The sequence below is a fragment of the Lissotriton vulgaris genome, chromosome 4_1 (genome assembly GCF_964263255.1).
Source record: "Lissotriton vulgaris chromosome 4_1, aLisVul1.2, whole genome shotgun sequence".
Classification (NCBI taxonomy): Eukaryota; Metazoa; Chordata; class Amphibia; order Caudata; family Salamandridae; genus Lissotriton; species Lissotriton vulgaris.
In genome coordinates, this window is record NC_141691.1 from 1102193029 (window position 1) to 1102215100 (window position 22072).

The window sequence follows — 22072 nt, forward strand, 5'->3', positions numbered from 1 at the left end:
GCCACTCTACGCACCTCCACTCTATTCCCCTGTACTCCACTCTATTCCGCTGTACTCCACTCTATTCCGCTGTACTCCAGTCTATGCCACAACACTCTATGCCCCTCCACTCTACGCCATTCTACTGCACTCCACTTTAATCCACCACACTCCATTCTATGACAGTCCACTCTTCGCCTCTCCACTTCACACCACTCTTCTCTAAACCACAAACTTTTAGTCATTCTGAAGCACTGCCACGGTGGTGTACAACATAGTTAAAACACAAGAACAGCCACGGTGATGTACAACGTGGCTAAAACAAATTGGAAAAGCCGATAGCTCTTGCAGAGGCGCGACCTGTTGGTTTTGCTAATGCTTGTTTCACTCTTGTAACAGTCCCCTTCTCTGCACGCTACCTGTCTTTTATCTGCCTCGCCAGCTTATTCTATGCATTTGTCATCTCACCACTGCTGCAAACTCCTATGATGCCTCTAAAGTTTTCCCAATGCAGGTTTTAAAATGCCTCGGTGTCTGTTACTCATTTCATCGTCCACCCGCATCGGCTGCAGTGTCCTCGCTCCGGCTTTTGTCTCCGTGTGCTGTCACTCTGCCTTCCTGGGCTCTGTATCTGCCACTGCCTCCTCCCTGTTCCCTGTATATTTTATATTTTATACTGCCTCCTCCCTGTTCATGTGCAATGTGTTCCTTAGCCACTGCCGTGCCTTCGGTCTGCTGCATGAAGTCCCTGTAAAACTAATAAACGTGTTTGTCTGACGTCATCTAAGTGCTCTCCATCTATGTTTTGGCCCATTCTTTCCATGCAATCATTCACCAATTAATTAGAGATGCACTCAGTCATTGACTCATTTATCATTCCATGCATTAATTAAAAACTTCACTCATCCAGCCTCATAACCACACACACAAAGTCACTGACGATTGAAGAAGTACTTGGACTTTTATTTTGATGTAGCTAAGTCGATTGACTTTGGCAAATATTGTTTTGCTCATATTGAGATTTCAATTTCTCACTGAGTTGTTAAGTAATATAGGGTGTTCCTGAACATGAAATATACAAATATAAACATGGGAGTTTCTCATCAAAAGGTAGAATTCAGTTATCTAATGATTAAATCACTTTGATTCCTCCGAGCTTCAAGACAGTTTATTCAACAAATCGTACCTTTCGACTCCTGTTTAAGACAAAAACGGCTTGGAAGACTATATAATCGTATTTCCTATTACAACAAAAATGTAGCTGATTTACCCTGTTTTTTACAGAACCATTCTTCAGTTTGCATGCCCACACAAGCAAAAGTACAGCAGTGCATAGCCGGATTATTTGGACGTGTGATTGGACCCCCGATAGCAAGTACTTCCTAACAGGAAGTCGAGACAAAAAGGTACGTAGTTATGGTTACTTCAGGTGGTATTTTGCCACACAAGTTGTTGTTTATTTTTTACTGAAAATTAACCAACTATTTTAACAAAGGCATGTTGACTTTTGTAGACCGCATTACCCTGTGCACTTTTAATTTTTTTTAAACTGTGCTAGGAGATTCGCTGGATGTACATGAGAAAATGTTACACCGGAAATATTCCAAATCTAAAATATGATCCCGTAGTTAAAACAATGCTTTAACGTTAATAATGCCCATCATCGGGGGGCCGTGGCCAGGCGCCAGCGAAGATGGCCGCCTAAGACTCGAGCTCCGCCGGGATCGGAGCTGTCCCAGCGAACATCCGTCCTAAATCCTGGCCAGGGCGCTATTCCATCTGCTCCCTGACCCCCTTACAGTTGGTGCCCTCGACCGGAGCAAAAACCGGAGTTTCGTGACCCAGCGCGGCCGAATTTCTAGTAACGGCGGGCCTGGGGCTGTCTGCCTGGAGCCCGCGAGCCGGGAGCCACTACACTCGAGGCCCTGGCTTGGGGCCTAACTTCATCACTGCTGCCTGAAGGGGGCCGCTGGCCCATTGAACATCCTGCAGATGTGGCGCTCAGGCCGCGCCTTTGTTGACCACCCGGTGGGGCCAGGTGAGGTGCGGAGGCGGGGGGGGGGCGCCAGCCCCCCTGGGAGCACCAACCCCCCCGGGAGCACCAAATGTAATCCTGTCAGCGCCATTTTGAGGCTCCCTCTGATTGGCTGGGCCCGAGGGCACAGAGAGGCGGGGAGCGCCTGGTGGACCACGCGAGGCACAGTAGAGCACCTCCATTTCTGGGGGGGGGCTCCTGATTCGACGACAAGGCGGCTGAGACCCAGCAGTGGTGAAGTGGACGGACCGGAATCACAGCATCGGCCTTGTCCTGTTGAAGTGCCCCAGGGTGACATGGCCCCTGCAACGTGGGACCGGACGTGGTTGGGCCCTACACATGAGCGTTGGCACTAGTGGAGGTGAGGAGGCCCGGAGACAGTGTAAGGCCTGAGAAAATGCCATATACATCCAGGGGCAGCGGTGTGTACCTGGGCCCCTAGTGAAACATTTCCCCGGAGTGGTGGCACACGGGGCTAGAAGACGCTTCGTTTTGGCCTGTTGGAGATCGGGCAAGGACACCCTCGACCGAGTTGGCACGTTGGGGCCTGGAGGTAGGGATCTCACCGACGCAAGTTTGCTTATAGTAGGCGGATTGAGGTCCTCCCGGCCGCAAGAAGGCACCGGCCACGCGAAATAGACGGCGGGCCGCTGAACATCACAGCTGCCGTCCCTCGCTCCATCGGGCCCGGCGGCTGGGCCGCGGGGGAGCTGCCTGCTCACCATGAGGCCCAAGGGAGGTGTGCCCACCCAGACGAACAGGCTGGACAAGTATGCAGTGCCACTGAGTCAGGGACAGTCGGGAGCGGCGGCCGGGGACCAGGTGGGCCAGACGGAACCATCCCTGACCTCAATAATGGCCGCGATTCAAACGCTAGGTACCAACCTTGAAACGAAAATGGACAAAATCTCCATTGAGGTGAACCAGCTTCGCACAGATCTGGGTAAGACCACGGACAGATCGAAGTCGAACGAGACGGACATTAAAACGTTGCAGGCCGCTGAAAAACGTCTGGAAGGTCGGATCAACGAACTTGTGCACCAACACCGCCAAATGGCCCTTCGCCTCGAGGATCAGGAAGGGAGGGCCAGGAGAAGTAACATCCGCGTGGTGGGTGTGCCGGAGGGAACGGAAGGGCAAAGTGTGGAACTGTTTCTCGAAGACCTGATCCTCCAACATTTGAAGCCTAAACGATTGTCAAAAATGTTTACGATTGAACGGGCCCACCGCGCACCGGTCCCCAAACCAAAGCCGGGGGCTCCGCCCAGGACGATAATAGCCAAAATATTGAACTATAGGGATCGCGACGCTATCCTTCAGGTGGCAAGGCAACAAGGCGATCTGCAGTACGAGGGGGCCGCCATCCGTTTCTTCCCCGACTTCACCCTGCAGGTCCAGCAGGAACGGCAATCATTCTTGGGAGTGAAAGCGGCGCTACGTGACCGGGGCATAAATTATATGATGATTTTCCCAACCAAGCTAAAGATCATCGTGGGAGGCAGGTCCCTATTCTTCACCACGCCAGCGGCGGTCCAAGAGTGGCTTGACACAGCAGCACCGGCTCCACGGGAGCAGCAGGACCATGGTGCGTTGCGGGGGGCTCGGGGCCCATCCCCCGGGTCCGCTGCGGACAAATCGGAAGGGGAAGCACAGAGCCAGCGATCATGGCGCTCCAGATCAGCAAGTCCCCGAGGGGACCCTAGCCAGGACGCGGCTGCAGGCTGAGGACTTTCATAGCGGAACCATGCCCAGCTGAACTGTAACATATATTATCATTGTGATGTCTCTGCCTTTTGGTCTTAATGTGGGGAAGGTATTGGCATTTGCCTAATGACTCCGAGACTTTGCTGTTGGATTGTGGTGCTCCATGACTGGAGGGACTTTCTAGTCTGGGGGCTGAGGAGGACACGGCACCTGGAGTTGGGGCCGGCACACGTTCTCCCTACAGAGTTTTCTCGGGAGGGGGCGGTTCCTCACTCCTGGGCAGGGGTTGAGCGAAAGGCGCTCTTCTAATTGGGGCAGTGGGTAGTTTGAAACCTACAGAGCAGGGAGCAGGGTGGGGGGGGGGTCTGTTTCGGGCGGAGGATATGAGTCTAGTTGGGCTAGGGCAGGATGGAAATATGGGGTTGAGTGGGAATGGGGGGGGGCTGGAGTGGGGATGGGGGGGCGGGGGTGGTATTTGGGGGGGCTGGGGGTGGAAAGGGCTGGCGGGGATGAGGAGTTGTGGGGAGTTGGGGCGGGGGGCTCTGTTTGTTTGGTCGCACTTGAGAGGTTCTGAGAGGGTCCAGTGGTGTGCAGAGGTCCCAGGGTCTACGCAAGATCTGAATTGTGAATATGGCTAACACATTGGACAAAAGCCTCAAGATACTAAGTTGGAACGTTAATGGGCTGGGGGATAAGCTGGAACGCACCATGGTACTGCAGCTCGTTAAGGGCCACCGGCCTGATGCGGTCCTGTTACAGGAGACTCATTTGTTGGGCAACACCTGCCACGCCCTCAATAGTTACGGTTACGATTTGGCAGTCCATTCTGGCTTTACCACGGGGTTACTGTCATGCTTCGAGATTCCCAAAAGACACTGTCCCTTTAAGACGAATGCTATTTAGAGCATCAGGAAGCTGGGAGAGACGCTTCACGTTCTTGCGTCAAGCTCCCTTCGTGTTTGCTTCCGTCTTGACCTTCTTTGCCTGACGTCCGTATTTTGCTTTTGGGATTTCCTGTTTGGAGCGCTGGTCGGCAGTCTGTCTTACCGGCCCCCGCGTTTTCGAGCGGACCTCGGATTGGTATTTCGAAGCAGTGGCAATTAGTTTTACGGGCGTTCAGGCTTGGCGCTTGTAATCCTAGTGTCCTGAGTTCACGTTCTTCGTGAACCTTTCCTAATTTTGCCCTTGAAGTTGTGTTCCGGCGGCAGGGTTTTTTTTTCCTGCCTTTCCGGTTGTTCTCAGTTGTGCCTGAATTGAAGGCGCTTTACCGGACAACCAGCCTGGATCACTGTTGTTCCTTTTTGTACATTACATTTTCCTTTCCCCCTTTCCCTTTAGCTAGATAGCTAGATTATCTTCGTTCAATTTTTGCCCCCTTCATTATTTAATCTTCCCAACCTTATTATACTTCTGATTCACTGCCTTTGTGTTTGGAGTGATTCTTGCGTGGATCCAATTGGGTACTATCTGCAGCTTCTCTACAGGGAATCACGGTAACAGCGCTTTTGCGCTCTTTAATACTTATGCTAAACTAGTTATACATATAATTTATGCATGTTGTATTGCTTTTCATCTAGAGATACCCAGCATCAGAAGAGGTGGCTAAAGGTTTTCTTACATATCACTCGTTAGTGCCTAATTCTTCATGAAGTCCACAAAACAGCTAAAGTAAGAAGTGTATTGCTTAGATCATAGAATCACTATTGAGTTTAATGCATACTCACTAATACCTTACATTATCCTTGTCACAGAGCCAGATGATGTTCCATATCTAGACGTCGTATATATACATGTTCTACAAAGAGTAAGGATTCCGGTACGTGTTGTTTCTAATTGTAGGAGTGCTAATGTTTTCTTTGTAGGGTACCAATAGCTAGTTGCTTACTTGCTTTTCTTTGCAGGCTGCCTGTTGTCAGTTCCCCAATTGATGTACCACGCAGATTATCCAGAAGAGTACCGACACATCATTTATTCTTCATCATCTTCCCTTGTTTTGTCTCCCTGTGTTCCCCTGGCGTGTCTCTCGTACTCTAGTGTTTGATAGAGTCGGGAGGCCGTAGGGGAGGACTGTGGATTATTCTTCGGATTCCTGACGCTCCTGTGGAACTCTCTTGCAATCCTTACAGTTCCAGGGCGTGGGTATCCTTCTCCGGCGCGCCTTCCCCTTCCTTCCTGACCACACTGCCATGGACCCGCAGGGTCGCTTTGCCACAGTTTCGGGTAGATGGGAGGGGCGCAGGCTGACCCTGGCATCCACATTCATCCCGCCAAGTCTCCTGTCGCAGGCGTTCGCTGATCTTGGTAAACTCCTCCTCTCCCTCCCGGAGGGGCAGTTATTCATAGGGGGTACTTTAATGTGGTAGTCTCCGGTACACTGGACAGGCACCGGCCCAGGGATACACCACGGGGCAGAGATGGTTGGGGGATTTCCTAGAAAGGTTTGGCCTCACAGACGTCTGGCACACCCCACGGACATACAATACACTTTCTTTTCGGGGCCGCATCACTCTTTCTCCCGTCTGGATCATATCCTTACTCCCTTGCACTGAGACACAACAGTGCGCATGGCGACACATCTGGCAAGAGGTATCTCTGACCACTCGCCAGTACTGGCTCACCTTACCGTTGGCAGTAAACGGGAGGGGTGCGTGACGCCTATCAATGCCTGGTATCTTCGCAATGAGGACATCCGTAAGGCATTGACCGGCTCAATAGCCAATTACTTCAATAGCAACAACGGTTCAGTAGAATTGGCAATTACATTATGGGAGGCCTTTAAAACGGTCCTCAGAGGAGAGGCCCTCTCAGCGATAGCTGATCGACGTAAAGAGAAGGAAGTTGCTGTTGAGGCCGACCTGGGGAAGCTGGAAGAGGTGGCACGTGCCGAGGACGCGCCCGGGGCGCGTCATCGGCTGGCCTTAAAAACCGCAGAGTACCAGGCAGTGGTCACAGAGGCAAAAAAAAGATGGCTGCCACTAGAGATTGATAGTAGGGGTGGGTAACCCAATATACCCTTGCGGGCTTGGGCAGTCAAATGTTTAAGGTAAAGGTGCCAGCAAGGGATTTGTTTATTGATCCAAGAGTTGACAGTGTAGGAAGGTCTATATTAATCAGACTTATCCACTGAACAGAACAGCAACTGTTACATGTATTTTTAATCTGTTTCAAAAACTCTAATTGAAGCTACCACACTAGCCCCATATAGGTCCAACAACTAAAAGAGATTCAAATCAGTTCTAGTAATTTAAACAAAAACACAGTGATTTTTGTGATTATGGTCAATAAATGAAATATTGAAAACAAGAAGGTAAGGCAACACGGAAAGGTTTGTTATTCAAAGAAAATTATTATTTGCATTCTTTTCAATGCAGATTTGTCAAATTATCAAGGGTATACAGTCAATGATAATTGCATGTATATCTTAAGTACATGGAGATGACGAAACAATCCATTGATACATAAGAAAGACAATCCAGTCTTAACAGAGTATATAAAATTGACCTCTTTTAAAAAGAAATAAATAGAAAGTCAAGTGTAGAAGGTAGACTTGGACTGGTGTGTCGACGTTTCGGTCTCAGTGGTGAAATCCAGAGACCATCATCAGGACAATGGAATTAATGCAATAAAGATGACCCCTTAAGGGAACGACAGGTCTCCCCTATAGATGTGTCCATATATTCAGGCCAGAAAAGATATTAGGTCCTTATGATGAAGAATCCTTGTGAACTCAATTTCAGGATCCAAATAAGTTCAAACAAGTTGCGTAAAGCACGTAGCGTCTCCTCTGCGTGGGGTCAAAGGTGATCTCTTTTAGTTGTTGGACCTATATGGGGCTAGTGTGGTAGCTTCAATTAGAGTTTTTGAAACAGATTAAAAATACATGTAACAGTTGCTGTTCTGTTCAGTGGATAAGTCTGATTAATATAAACCTTCCTACACTGTCAACTCTTGGATCAGTAAACAAATCCCTTGCTGGCACCTTTACCTTAAACATGCCACTAGAGATGGTAAGATCTACGACCAGGGTGACAAGGCGGGTAAGCTCCTGGCGTGGCTCGACAAAAAGCAGCCGGCGAGTAAGGTAGTGGCTGAGATTCAAACAGCAACGTTACTGTTGGTACTGAACCACAAGACATAGTCACTGAATTTGCCCGCCATTTCCAGGAAGTCTATAGTAGGGGGTCTAACCGCCCGGTGGAAGATTCGGACGCACTACTAGCGGATTAGGATGCCTGCCCTCTCCGAAGTGCTCACCACGGCGGAAGTGGAACGTGCTATTGGGAATCTTCGTCTCGGCAAGGCACTAGGGCTCAACGGCCTCCCGATTGAGCTCTACAAGCTCAAACCCGATGGCATCAGCTCCTATCTGAAGCGCATGTTCGACGAAAGCAAGTCAAAGGGGATACTGCCCCGCGACCAAAGGATAGCAACTATAGACAACTATAGTTGCGATTCCTAAAGAGGGGAAGCCTAGGGAGCTATGTGCCTCGTATAGGCCTATCTCCCTGTTAAATGCAGACCCTAAAATATTAGCGAAGGTCCTGGCCAACAGGCTCCAGCCGGTTCTCACCACATTGGTCCACCCAGACCAATCAGGTTTCATGCCCCACCGTAATACTGCACTCAATCTCTACCGACTAAACCGGGTGTTGGGAAGATGCCATAGAATACGCGAAGATGCAGTAGTGGTATCGCTCGATGCCACAATGGCCTTTGACACCCTTGAATGGCCATATATCATGGCGGTCCTTCGTAAACTGGGTTTCGGTCCCGGGTTAATCTCTTGAGTACGACTCCTCTACTCAGACCCGCTTGCCCAGGTGGTTGTGAACAACAAGGTCTCAGAGGCCTTCACCCTAGGAAGAGGGACACGCCAGGGGTACCCGCTTTCGCCCCTTCTGTTTGCCCTTTCCCTTGAGCCGCTGGCCACCTGGATCAGACAAGGCGTCTCACTGAAAGGGCTTCGGTGGTCTGACTGTTGGGAGGACAGGATCTCCCTGTTCGCCGACAACATCCTCCTTTATCTTTCGCGACCCCGGAAATCACTGAACGTAGCCCTGGACATTTTTACAAACTTTGGCAAGAACTCGGGGTATAGCATCAACTGGAGTAAATCTCTAATGTATGTCCTTCACGGAAACACCCCCATACCTCCTCGCAACTGTCCCATAAGGGTGGTCACCGAGGGCTTCACCTACCTGGGCATTTTCATGTCTAAGGACAAGACCACCATGTATGATAGGAACCTGCTCCCGCCCCTTCAGAGGCTCAAGCATGATTACGTCGCCTGGCAGAGACTCCTGGTCTCCCTGCTGGGCCGGGCAGCGTTGTTTAAAATGATGGCGCTGCCCCGGTTCCTCTACGCCCTGCAGAATTATCCAGATCTACTCCCACCTTTGTACTTCACGACTATTGAGGCGGCGCAGAGGAACCCCCTATTGTCCGGTGTACCCTGAATAGCTCTTCAAAAACGGACTCTGGGGTGGTACGATGGAGGGATCGTTACCTGACATCCGTAGGTACTACTGGGCCGCGCATCTTTCGGCTATTAACCAAGGCACCTATTGCGACGTGAACGGCCCAGGTTATGGCATGGATAGGTGGCTCCTGCCAGGGGGGAATTACGAAGCAGCATTGTATTTACGGCCATGCCAACACGCACTAACGGGGCCGACCCGCCACACAGTACAATTGTGGCACATTGTCCATCGCAAAATGGGCTGGCACGACACGCTTACCATGGCCACCCTGCTCTGGGTTTCTGAACGACTTGGCCTCCTGGGTCGTACCAAGGGGTTCCGGAATTGGAACCTTATAGGTATCTCCCGGAATGGGGATCTATGGGACTTTGGCGGGGTCAAGTCCTTCCCATCCCTACAATCAACATACGAGCTAGCAGACACTGAATACTTTAGCTGCCTCCAAGTTCGTCACTCCTTGCAGAACAACAACCCACAGGGTGCGGTGCCCCCTCAGGCATCCCCCCTGGAGGATAGACTGTTGGATGGTCATATACTTGAACACGCAATCTCACTCACCTATAAGAAACTGATAAATAACCTTCCCGATTTACTCCTGGGCCTTAAAGGGAGGTTGGAGGCGGATGGTTTGGAAATTGATGAGGAGGAGTGGAGGTGTGCGCTGGCCTCCCCGAAGGAGGTGGCTATCTCATCCAGGCTGCGGCTCATCCAACTTAAAATACTACACAGAGTCTACATTTCAAACACCAGGTTGAAAAGGATGTGCAGGAGTGAGGGTGACGGGTGTAGAAGGGGATGCGGAATGGTGGGCTCCTTCTTTCATATGCTTTGGGAGTGCCCACTACTGCAGGCATACTGGGTGAAGGTGGTGCGATGTATGCAGGACGTCTGGGGGGTAGAGTTGTGCCCAGAAGCGAAACATTGTATCCTGTACATATGGGAGCCAACAGACTTACCAGCTAGAGGCAGGCTCTGGGCCTCGCTCGGCCAGATGGTAGCTAAGCGCAACACTGCAGGACTCTGGGGGGGCAGTCACGCCTCCACGACTCGCTGAATGGAAGCAGGACATGGATTGGTGCATGTTGCAAGAAAGGACAGTATATCTAGCCCGGGGGTGTCCCAAAAAATGGGGTGAGGTATGGGACAATTGGATCGAATACAGAGGCGGCATATGTGAATCCCCCAACCTCGACGAATGGTACTTGAGGTAGACGGTTGATTGTATGTATGTATTATAGTCCTATTGCCATGACACTGATGTAACCCTGTACCCTCGTGTGATCTACTGTACGCCTCTGCAGCCTTATGTGTGACTATGTTTGCCACTGTTGGTCTTCACTTCAATAAAAAAAAGATTTAAAAAATAAATAAATAATGCCCATCATCATTAATTATTGCCAGAAGTTTTGTTGCCCATCCGAAATACTGTGACGAGTGGGATTAACCTTGTCATTATTTTTGCTCTTGGAGCATATACGTGAGAGAAAAATAGCATCTATAGAAAATGCAGTGCTGTAAAAGTACTGCCCCATCATGCGAGATAGGCAAACAGTTATTTATCATTAATATCTTAAGCCGTACACATTCTACTGTCAGGAATACTTTACCTGAGAGAAATCACTCTATATGCTCGCCTTGTTCTGTAAAATTGTATATAAATCCCCCACCCTGACTGACCACGCACAAAACCTCAGCATCATACCAGACTCGTCGCTCACAATGGACGCCAGATCAATGCCATATCTTCGACCTGCTTCAACACCCTCCGCATGCTTTGAAAGACGTTCAGGTGGATCCAAGAAAACTGTCACGCACGCAGCAGACTGGACTACGGCAAAGCCCTCTATGCTGGAATCAACAAGAAACTCCTTAAGCAGACCCCCCAGGATATAGCGGCATGGATTAGCAAATGTAGCTGCACAGATATGGAAATTTAGCTGCACAAATACGGAAATTTAGTGGCATTTTTGCGGCACTTTATTTTACTCATAATCATTCATTCTCAACCTTAAATCAATGGAAACTGTTTTAGCAGAGTAGTCCACTTTGAAATAGGCAACCTGGGATATGGAACAGAGGAATCAGCCAACAGGTGAAGGCTGTTATCCCTTGGAAATGCAATCCTCCATTTGCTTTAGTATAGGTTCTGAGAAGCCCAATAAAGATAGCCTGGTAGCATCCCATAGGAAATGGCATTCCAGAAGCTACCTTAGTGAAATTAAATATTTGCCTAAGATCACACAATGTGCCATGTTACAGCCAGCTCAGAAAGCAAAGGTCAGGCAGCCCAGGCCAGAGCCTTTCGAATGTAAGCGGCTGGACAACTTATGAAGGTGCCACAACCAGGGCCGTTCTGGGAACACAAACTAGCCCTGGCAATTATGTCTGATTGGCCGGGGTGGTGAAGAATGGCTGGTGGGAAACACTGCTGCTGCGTTTTTGTTCCAGGGGGGCCGATATTGCAGCATTGCTGCAAAACCAGCACCAGTAACAAAAGCTGCATTCACTGATCCAAAACCGACCCCCACTCTTCCGGCCTACCGGGAAACCATCCTGTGCCCGCTACAGCTAGTTCCTTACAGGCATCTATTTCACCTTATCTGAAAAACCCTACTGGTTGTCAATTAGGGAACAGGTTCAAATTAAAGACTTGATCATGGCCCATCATGCTTTTCATGGTCTGGTCCTCTCTACCTTTCGGATAGACTTCAGCACCATTTTCTGAGTAGATCTCTTCAGTGGATCTCGTTGTTCATCGGAGCCCTGCTTATTACAGGTCCCAAAAATCTAACGGAAAAAGTTAAGCAGCACACATTCAACTATCAGGCATTGTGTGTTTGGAATCAGCTTCTGTTCCATCTTCAGAAATTGGGTCAGAGCCACTTTTCAGGTAAAGGATCAAAACCTGGATGTTTGGCCTGGCTTTCTAAGAAGGTTCTTTGTTCTGTAGTTGGATGATGAAGCAGTTCCTTCTACAGCTGGAACACCTGTGGCTGTGATACTGGGATGCATAGTGTTGCCAGTCTTGGTTGGGACCCTACCTCAGAAAGAGGTGGTGCAACTGCAGCTGTGACCAAAAATGCAGGAATGAAAGCAATGCTTCCCTTGGATCATAAATACAGAATGCTACTCTGATAAATTCAATCATCTATAGAATTTTGGAAAATCAATAAAAGTACAGAGTTTATCACAAATAGTGTAAAACAGGAGTCAGCTAAGCATGAACAGTTATATTTATTAGTTGCATCTCAACACAATAGACACATCGAAATGTGCTCGATCCACAGAGCCATTTGTGCCTGTTGATATATACACGAAAGGAAATATGCTATTGTACAAAGGCGCTTCGTTTAGACAGTTCACAATTGAACCCTCTATACAACTCTGATTAGCACATGGGTAAAACGGATTTCACAAAACGTTCACAGGATTGTTTCTGGCAATCTACACCTGGCACAGTTTTCTAGTCATACCCTAGCAACATATTGTATGAATTCCAAAAACCTGTAAACGTCCATGCAAACGTCAGAAGCAACTGCAAACATACAAAAACACTTTTATCTGTGAACAGGGTCCTGAATTTCAACAAAAGTCCAAAATCTGTCACTGAAATCCAGTAGTTTGTTTCATCAGGAACTTTAGAGGAGGTCTCCAGGAGCCCTGTCAAAAGGGTTGGATCCCCTATTGTGTGTTGTCAAACTCATGTGGATATCCACAGAAAAACAGGAATCTCCATTTAAGAGGTTTTAAAAGGCCTCATTGCACCCATGTTTTTACTAATTCCCTATCTTCATATGACTGCATACTGTATGTTTGTATTACTAGTAGTAGCAGGAGTAGTGGTAGTAGGATTATCGTTGTTATTATTGTATTACCATTAGTAGTATTTTTACTATTGTTATTCTTTTTTCATATTCGTATTACTGTCTTTATTCTTGTTAATTGTTATTATTATTTTATTATTATTGTCATTTTTATTATTATTAACGATAATAATAATAATATTATTATAATTTTTATGACTAGCATCATTATTGTGATGGTTTTTATGAAGTATTATTAGTATTGTCATTAGTATTATTGTTAATAATAATACTAATGACAATACTAATAATACTTCATAAAAACCATCCCAATAATGATGCTAGTCATAAAAATAATAATAATATTATTATTATTATCGTTTTTTTTCATTCCTTAGTTCTCATTGCTGTCTTGGAGTCTCGGGCTGTCTTGGATTTCAAATGCTCATGCTCATAAAAGATCTTACGTTAAAACACGGCTCTCTTATGCGAAACCAACAAGACTCTGTCGTATGCAGCAAATGAATGAAAAAGGCTGATTTACTCACAATGCACGGATGCTAAAGTGCGGATCACTATTTTTAGATGTACATTTCACAACATGCTTCAGAACCCAATACATGTGTGCAGAATGCCTATTGTGTATTCTAACAAACGGCTCAAATTTGGACTGTTTATAACCATTAAATCCTGTGATGCTACCGAACAAGAATATTTATTGGTCAGGTTCATAAACCTATATAAACCCATACAGAAACATAACCAGTGCTAATACTTAAACCAGTCGGGAAGCAGTGTAAGTGCAGGAAGTGACGTCAGTTAGACACGGCTGTCCACCTGTATTGGACATTGCAGCAACATTAACTTCTGAAATTGTTTTAATGAAGGGCTGATTTTTCGGGCACTTTTGTAAAATACAAAGCATTTTTACAAACGTGCCGATTTCGCAGGAACTTTTGTAAAAATCGCTGCATTTTTACAAAAGTGCCGAATTCTCTGCAAACCGTGAAATCCTGGAGGGTCTGCTTAAGCAAAGTCCAGACAGTCCAAAACGCCGCAGCCAGACTGATCCTCGGCATCCCAATCACAGTCACATCACCCAACACCACCACAATCTCCACTGCCTTCCAGTCGAAAGAAGAGTCACTTTCAAACTCCTTACCCACGAATACAAGTCCCTTCACAACACCGGACCAATACACCTTAACAACTACCTCTCCTTCCACGCACGCAAAAGACACCTCCGATCATCCAACCTCACTCTGGCCACCGTCCGATCCATTCACAAGACCAGAACAGGAGAAAAGTCCTTCTCCTACCTTGCAGCCAAGGCCTGGAATGACCTACTGTTAAATTGAAAAGATACTCATAGTGAAGGTAGAAAAGAGTATCTTTAATGAAGATTGATAAGCACAGCATCAACGTCCAGTCAGCTTCAACTCCAACTCCAACTGGCTCTGTCAGGAGTTCACATTCTATATGACATCACTAGGTTCCTTAAACATATACACAACATTAGGTTATAACACCTACCTCTCCATCTTTGACAAGCTGCCACTCTGCCCCAGTTCAGGAAGGACCTCAAGACCAGGCTCTTTGGATGACCCCACCAATCAGCGGAGCTGCCCCCCCTCCCCCCAACCCCTTAAGACCCTCAAGGGTGAGTAGTTGCGCTTTACCAAATCTGATTGATTGATATCATGCTGTGTTCTGTATGCTTAGCATCTGTCGTTTGTTTCTTAATTAGATGGGGTAGATTAGAACACCTGAAAGTCGTCAAATGCGCTGGAGCTTTCAGCAGACCGTGATGTACCGGGGTTCAGTTAAACACAGACACGGATGTGGTCATCTTTGAGACAGTAGATTGAAGGATGATTTGAAAAAATTGCCACACTAACAGCCACCCCTAATAAATAAGCAGGCTAGCGCTACACAAGGTACCACGGGCGAAGATGACGTAAGCATTCTAGTGGCATTGGCAGTATAGTTGGTTCTTTTTGGAGGGTGGAAGGATTTTATTTTATTCTATTTGTATATATGTAGTTGATTTTTGTTTTTAGGATTTTTGCTTTGCTCTTTGAATGTGATGTTTGGTTTTAAAAGCACTCTGTTGGTTTTTTTTTAAGTGGATTATTTTCGTGATGAGGTTTTGGGCTCACGAATATTGAGTTGGGAAGGCTGTCACTGGGTTAGTCACACTGCACGATGTGTAAAGTTAGGATGCTTGTTATAGTTAAGTTTATGCCTCATTAACAAGATATGATGGGTTCTTTCTGTAAAATCTTGTGTGTTAGTTAGTCATGAGGAAGGGAATTATCCCGAAATCCATTGGGTAGAGACTAAATACGCTGTATTATGAGGAACTTTGAAACCTCTTGGGCTGATGTGAAAGCCACCTCTGAAAATAAAGTGTTGAAGAATTAAAACATTACGAAAACTTTGGATTAAATTCAAGGAGAACATTTGGATAAAACGAAGATTAAAGAGTGATAAACTGGTGAAAGACTGGAGTCATGCACTTATGTGGTTGTGTATCTTGTGTGGGAACCTGACAAGGCTCCTTTTTCTTTCACATTGTATGTATTATACCACTAAGAGGTTATATCGTGGAGAGTCCAGTGACTCCCCCAGAAGAGTACATGGCTCAATGTAAATCCAAAGTGCTTTATTGTGGTAATGTGGTTGTGCAGCCTTTTGCCTAACACAGAGGTGTGTAAGACATGTGTTCTAGACACCCCAGTGACTAATAAATGACACCCGATTTAATCAGAAGAGCCACATGAATTTTATAAAAATAAGATTTTTTCAAGATTTATTTTAAGACCAAGATGTACGTTACAAGGTAAGCATGTTTTTAAATAAAAATACTTTTCACTTTCAAAAGTGGGCCCTGCAATTTTTGACACTGTTAACCTGTGGAAGGAAAACAAGAATGCGGTTTTGCAGGTAAGTACACTACTTACAAATCCAATCTTCGTGGTCTGTGGTCAACAACAGGCAGCATTCAGATTAGCCCCAGGGCTGCATCATCAGAGGCAATGGGGTGGCTGGGTGCAGAGGTCAAACTCAGGGTCGAGTGCCCAATATTAACCAATGGAGACTGGGGAGGATTGAAGATGCTCTGCTCACAAGTGAGTAAAGCGGTGTCAGGGGTAGATCTCCTGGGGTTAGGGTAAGCACAGGGGCGGGGGGCACAAGGTAACACCAAACTTACACCTTTAGTAGCACTGGGGCGGCAGGGTGCAGAGTGCCAACACAGGATTGGGCGCCCAATGTAACTTAGTGGGGGAGGTCGGTTTTGAAAAGAGGCTACAGGCTCAAGCCAGGAGGCTGAACGAAGAAAATCCACAGCTGCCTAGGTAAGTTCTGATGCTAGGGGGAAGCATGGACTCCTCCTTTTCTCATCAAGTTTTCTTGCCAGCTCTCCCGCCCTATGTCAGGGTTTGAACCGGGGGCTGCTATCTGCTTCTAGCAGCAGAGTCTGGGGTCGCATTGCAAAGCAGAAAGGGCTTCGAAGCTTCCTGCTTGAGCACTGTGCTCATCATGGGAGAGGAGGTGTGGCACCTCTGCCCATGATGGGCTTTGTTTCTGGGTCAGAGAGCAGGGGTCCAGAAACATATGTTATGGTGGCAGGCTGCCTAAAGCCAGCCACAGATCACACCAGGGTTGATAGGTTTTCAGGGGGCACCTCTAAGGTGCCATACATTTAACACTGGCATCAGTGTGGTTGTTAGACCTGGCATCATTGGCGTGATTCTCCCTTCCATTTTTTACTGATTGCCTCCTCTGTTTTTGATATGTTTCACTGGTTAGATGCTTTGGGCACTGTGCAACTGCTATTCAGTGTTACAGTGCAAGTGCTCCCTATGTTAAATTTATGTATTGATTAGTGACTCCATGATTTGGTTATTTGATTTACTTGTCAGACCTAATACAGTGCACCATGTGTGCTCAAGGCTGGTAAATCAAATGCTGCTGGTGGGCTTGCAGCACTGTTTGTGCCACCCACAGAAGCAGCTTGTAAAGTGTGCCTCAGGCCCGCCATTGCAGGGCCTGTGTGCAGTCTGTGAATGCTGTGTCGACTTGGCAAGTGTACCCACTTGCCAGGCCCCAAACCTTCCTTTTTCTTCATATCAGACACCCCTATGGTAGGACCAAGGGCATGGTGCATTGTAAAGATAATGTAGGACATGCCCTGGTGTGTGAAACATTTCCTGATAGTGAATTACAGCCACCTTCATTTTTCACTATTGCAAGGTTACCTGTTCCCCATTGGCCAGAATGGGCAGTTTGATTACTGCATCTTATAATCCTAACTGACTCAGGGGACTTGGTAGAAATTCGAATTTAGTATGCATGAACTCATAATGATAAAATACATATTTTAGTGAAGTTGGTTTTAACATTCTGTGTTTGAAAATACCACTTTTAGAAAGTAGGTATTTTCTATCCTAACTTTCCAAGCCTGCCTCTGCTAGGTTGTGTATTCCTTGTCTGGAGTTTGAGTGACAGGGGCTGGGGGATTCCAGGAGACAGGGTGAGTCAGCATAAGGCTGAATAGAGAGATCTGCATGCAGATGGGAGGGACGAGTTGCACCTGGGACCTGAATAGGGCTGTGCCTTCCCTCCACAATGCTGGCTCCACCTCCTGTGGTGTGTCTGATGTCCCTGACCTACACTGTGAAAGGAAAGGAGGAGTGTTGTCAACAGAGTGCTCCAGGACTGACTCTGCCTTCAGAGAACAAAGAGAATTTGAGTATAAATATGGGAACCAGACCCCAAGACTTTAGATCACTTATGGGAACAAGACACACCTTTTGCCATGGAGAACAGCCAAGGAAGCTGCAGGAGTTTGGACTGCCCCCCTGCCAGTGTGTTGTTTGCTGGGTTGGCCTGCAGTGGTCTCTTCATTGCAGAGGAAAGGAGAAGGAACTTTTACAGAACTTTCACAATCTTGCAGAATATTACTCCAAGGGCTTGATTTGAGCTTTCCACCTGACTGAAGTCTCAGGGATACCAGACTTCACCCCCTTCTGTTTGTGTGCATCAGGAACTTGCTGTTCTAGTGCTTCATAAGGAATCTGCAATAACGACGCCGGCGAGCGACGCTTTAATCTGCAACGAAGTCGTGAGCGCTGCTCCGACTTGCGACGTAGACCCAACGCCAGCCGCCGTGCCACAGCCGTGAGCTCTATTCCAACTTACGACGCCGGCCCGACGCCTGCTGCTGTGCTACATCGACTCCGAAGCCAACATCATCGAGGAGCTGGTCGTCGACGTGGGTGGTCAAGAATCCATCGACATTGTGACATCATACAGAACCGTGGTTTCGGCGCCATTGTGACGTCACCTCCTCTCAGGTCCGGAACCGACGCCTCCCCTGCCTGTGCAAGCATCCAGGTCCCGACGCCTCATCTCCCTCGAAGCAAAGAACCAACGCCTCAACGCGCCAATGACGCCGCATCTCCCTGACGCCGTGAGCTGTCTTTGTTTTCGTTTTTCCAAGATACTGTTCTTTGTGGGTCTGTCTTGACTCCGGGCCCGACGCCGCTCACCTCACGGTCGGCGCCGTACTTTGGGATTTCTTTGACCTTGACGTTGTGTTAATTCCAGTTGGGGTTATCTGTTGCTAAAAGACTGCTTTTAAGTGAATAACCTATTTTTGAAACTATTTCTACCATCTTAAAGAATTCTTATTGGGTACAGTATTGTGGATTTTTGTTGTTTATTGTCTTGTGATAAGTCTATATAAAGAAAACATACTTATTTTGATTAAAAACCTGTGTTGTGTCCATCTGTAGTGTTTTCACTGTATTGCTCTATGTGTTCACAAATGCTTAACACACTGCCTCTGAGATAAGCCTGTCTGCTCGTGCCAAGCTACTAAGAGGGTGAGCAGGGGTTATCCAGTAGTGTAATCCCCTTTCCCTGACTTAGAAGCAAGGGTCCCTATTTGGTCAAAGGTGTATACCATTGCCAACTAGAGACCCCCAGTTCTAACAGTGGGTTTATTAGGAGGAATTGTTTGGTACCAAACACTACTGGGTTCAAGGAAGCCATCTTGATGCTGGGAAACTTGAGTTGTTGTGTTTTCCAGACCATTTACTTTTTGTGACTTCCCTGGCTCTTACAATATTAAGAATATACTTAAATATTGTAAGGGCATATATGCTCCTGCAGATATGCCCACACCTGAGAAATAGTGCACCCTGCCTTACGGCTTGTAAGGCCTGTTAGCGGGGTGACTTACCTATACCTTAGGCAGTGCTGCATTGGTATGACACATAGGCAGTGGGCCATGTTGTTCTTATCTGCATCAAGGCATGCAGGCTGCAGTGGCAGGTAGCATGGCCTTGATGCAGGGTACCTAGGGGACCCTCTTCAGTCCCAATGCCCTAGGTATCATGGTACCATTTACTAGGGACTTACAGGGGGTCTGAAGTTGCCAATCATAGTACAGTTTTAGGGAAGGAGCTTTGGCACAGGGGACCAAGTTGTCAGGGTCCCTGTGCACTTTCAGTTAAAACCACATCATGTTCGAGGCAAAAGGTGGGGGCTAACTATGTCAAAAGAGGCATTTCCTCACAATTTTAGATTACAAGTTCCTTTTTTTTTACATTGAGACTCTTAAAGGGATTTGGTTGCTCTATGTATAGGTTTTTGGAATGTTCAGAAATTATGGCGCACAACTGCTTACGGTATGGTATTTGCTTAATGTAGTCACAATAGGTGCTTCTTGGACAGAGGAAAACCTTAACCTCTGTGAAAAGAAGAAGTATCAAAACCTCCCTTTTATTATAATTGGACAACGATCCAGAGCACACTAAACATATCAAAATGGTGTTTTTGTATTCAAGTATTCATTCTTCAGGGAAAAATCCACCAATCGCAAGTTTTTCAAATGGTTTTATTGTCAACAGTGTTCACCCCTTGGGAATCACTGTGTTTATCACTTTAGCCTCCACGTGTTTCATCACAGCATGTGGCTGTGACTCTTCAGGGCTATAAAAGATATAATAGAAATCAAAGTGATGTTATGAAGTTACAACGTGTGTGTAATGAGAAAGGGACACCGGTGCAGTGGAAACCAACACAGAGAGGATAGGAGTAGGAATAAGATAAAGGGTGACTGTTATCACCGAACGGAATTCTACTTTATTATTAATATTTTCAATGATTCCAACATTTTGTGTGATAGCCTGTTGTGTTGCGACATACGGCGCATCTGAAGATGGACTAACAAGACTCTACAAAACGTGTGCTGTGACGTGACTTATTTATACTGGCCGTTATAATTAGAACATTAATCATAACCGAACAAATAAGATTAAATAAACGCATTATTTGGGGTAAAGTTCACTCGGTATATATCTTCTAAGTAGTATACTTCATATGTCAGTTCATTTGAAGGCTCAAAACAGCAACATAGTTCATAACTAAGTTTAGATTATCATACTGATTCATCGCAACTCGTAGACTAACTGGCAGTGTCAATGATAGTAATTAATACTTCTAAATTGAAAGAGTCTCATAACATGTAAGTAGAACAATTGACAACATTCGAATAAAAAGGTAGCCATTATTGATGAAGAAATAATTAGGCATTAATTGGAACAGGTTGTGTTGGATTGAATTATAAGTCATGCATTTTGGGGCATATATTGTTTTAACTGCCTAGCCGGTATTTTAAAGTACAAAAAAAAACATGTCTGACAGAAGTAGCACCACAAATCAGCCTTTCTAAGCCTTCTGAGATTCTCCCTTCATTAATCGTGTGAAGCATTATTTTTATCTCTCAGCATATGGTAATTGTGAAACCATTAGCCGTGTCACTCAATTGAATCCTAGCTGGTTACTAAGTTCTAGCGGGACCATTTACATATAAGTAGAATCTTCGTGACAAAAAGGGGGGGGAAAATACACAGTTGGTGGCTGCGAACGAAATACAGAGAAAGGGGTGGAGGTATTACCTGATCTGATTGATCAAGGCGGGTGGTCTGTAAGTAGGGAAAAAGGCAGGAATTTATAGTTGTACTCTCTGAAAACGTTATATTGCGTGAATAAAAATAAATCACTAATTATCAGAAAAACTCACAGGGGAACCGGTGATACTTCCGACCCGGTCCTAATCGGGTGGTTTATTAATTTTGCAGAATTAGCGGCACCAGTCGGTTTGTCCGGTTGCCGTAGTAAACAGAATCTTATTCAGGTTCACGGCGGAAAATATTCAAATTGTCCGAATTCAGGCTGGAAGTTTAAATGGACAAGGATATCAAGAATGAGGTTTCTCCAATGCGAAAATGTTCACCAGGAGAAAGGTCTACGCTTGTGGTGTCAGGGAACTTACCCGTGTACAGCCTGTGATAAAGCCTCCTCCGGCTTCAGTATCGGTTGCCAAGTGCGGGAACAACGAAATCAGTTGTTCCCGCCCCTTTTCTATGCAACGCGCGAAAAAGAACTAGAATGCTCAGGGTTGAAAGATTTGGCAGAAAAAAGAAGAGTTACTCGCAAAAGTAACCGTAATGGGAACCTGGGCTTTTTTATTGCCCAAAGGATTGAGGTTTAACAAATTTTACCTGCCATTAAGTTGAAAGTAATGGACGACTCATTCCTTTGCTAGTAATTAGATTTTAAGGAAAATTACCGTGTAAAAATTAAACGTGTAATCCAATTATAGCATATTGCATGTATCATAAATTGGGTCTCAGAGTGTGAAAACAGTTGAAAACATCGACGGGTAGAAGAGGCGTAGTCTCAGATTTAGTAAAAGTAAGTGAATATAGACAGCCTGAAATTACGGAGGGCGGTTTTTTACGCACATATTTAAGGAAATGTTCGCAGCTCCTAATTTGTAAAGTGAACAGGTGGAACCCAATGGGCAGAAAAGTTCACTGTTTGGGTCCAACTGGGTTGTTAGGAATTCTTGGAAGTTAAAACATACTGACAGAAATTAAGAACCACAACTCCCATTACAAGAATTGGGAGGAAAAGGATATAGAAACTTCAGATCAAAAGGATCCGTGGTGTTCCAATATTTATGAGGAACGATAGTGGTGTTCAATTTGTTTGGT

General features: G+C 46.3%; 2 protein-coding genes across 7 annotated transcripts in view; both read left to right on the forward strand.

Moving 5' to 3' along the window:
• Positions 1-22072, forward strand: part of ELP2 (elongator acetyltransferase complex subunit 2) — a 1268509-nt gene that overhangs the window by 1092576 nt on the left and 153861 nt on the right. For all 6 annotated transcript variants that reach the window (XM_086965323.1, XM_086965328.1, XM_086965324.1 and 3 more), the window contains exon 20: positions 1264-1385. In XM_086965323.1, the coding sequence (XP_086821449.1) occupies positions 1264-1385 (122 nt within the window). The remainder of the gene's footprint in view (positions 1-1263; positions 1386-22072) is intronic.
• Positions 2738-3739, forward strand: LOC147722925 (uncharacterized). The gene has a single exon (XM_086966593.1). The coding sequence runs from the start codon at positions 2738-2740 to the stop codon at positions 3737-3739; it is 1002 nt and encodes a 333-aa protein (XP_086822719.1).

Coding starts and splice junctions, on each gene's coding strand:
- LOC147722925 (XM_086966593.1), top strand. CDS start 2,738: ATGAGGCCCAAGGGAGGTGTGCCCACCCAGACGAACAGGCTGGACAAG.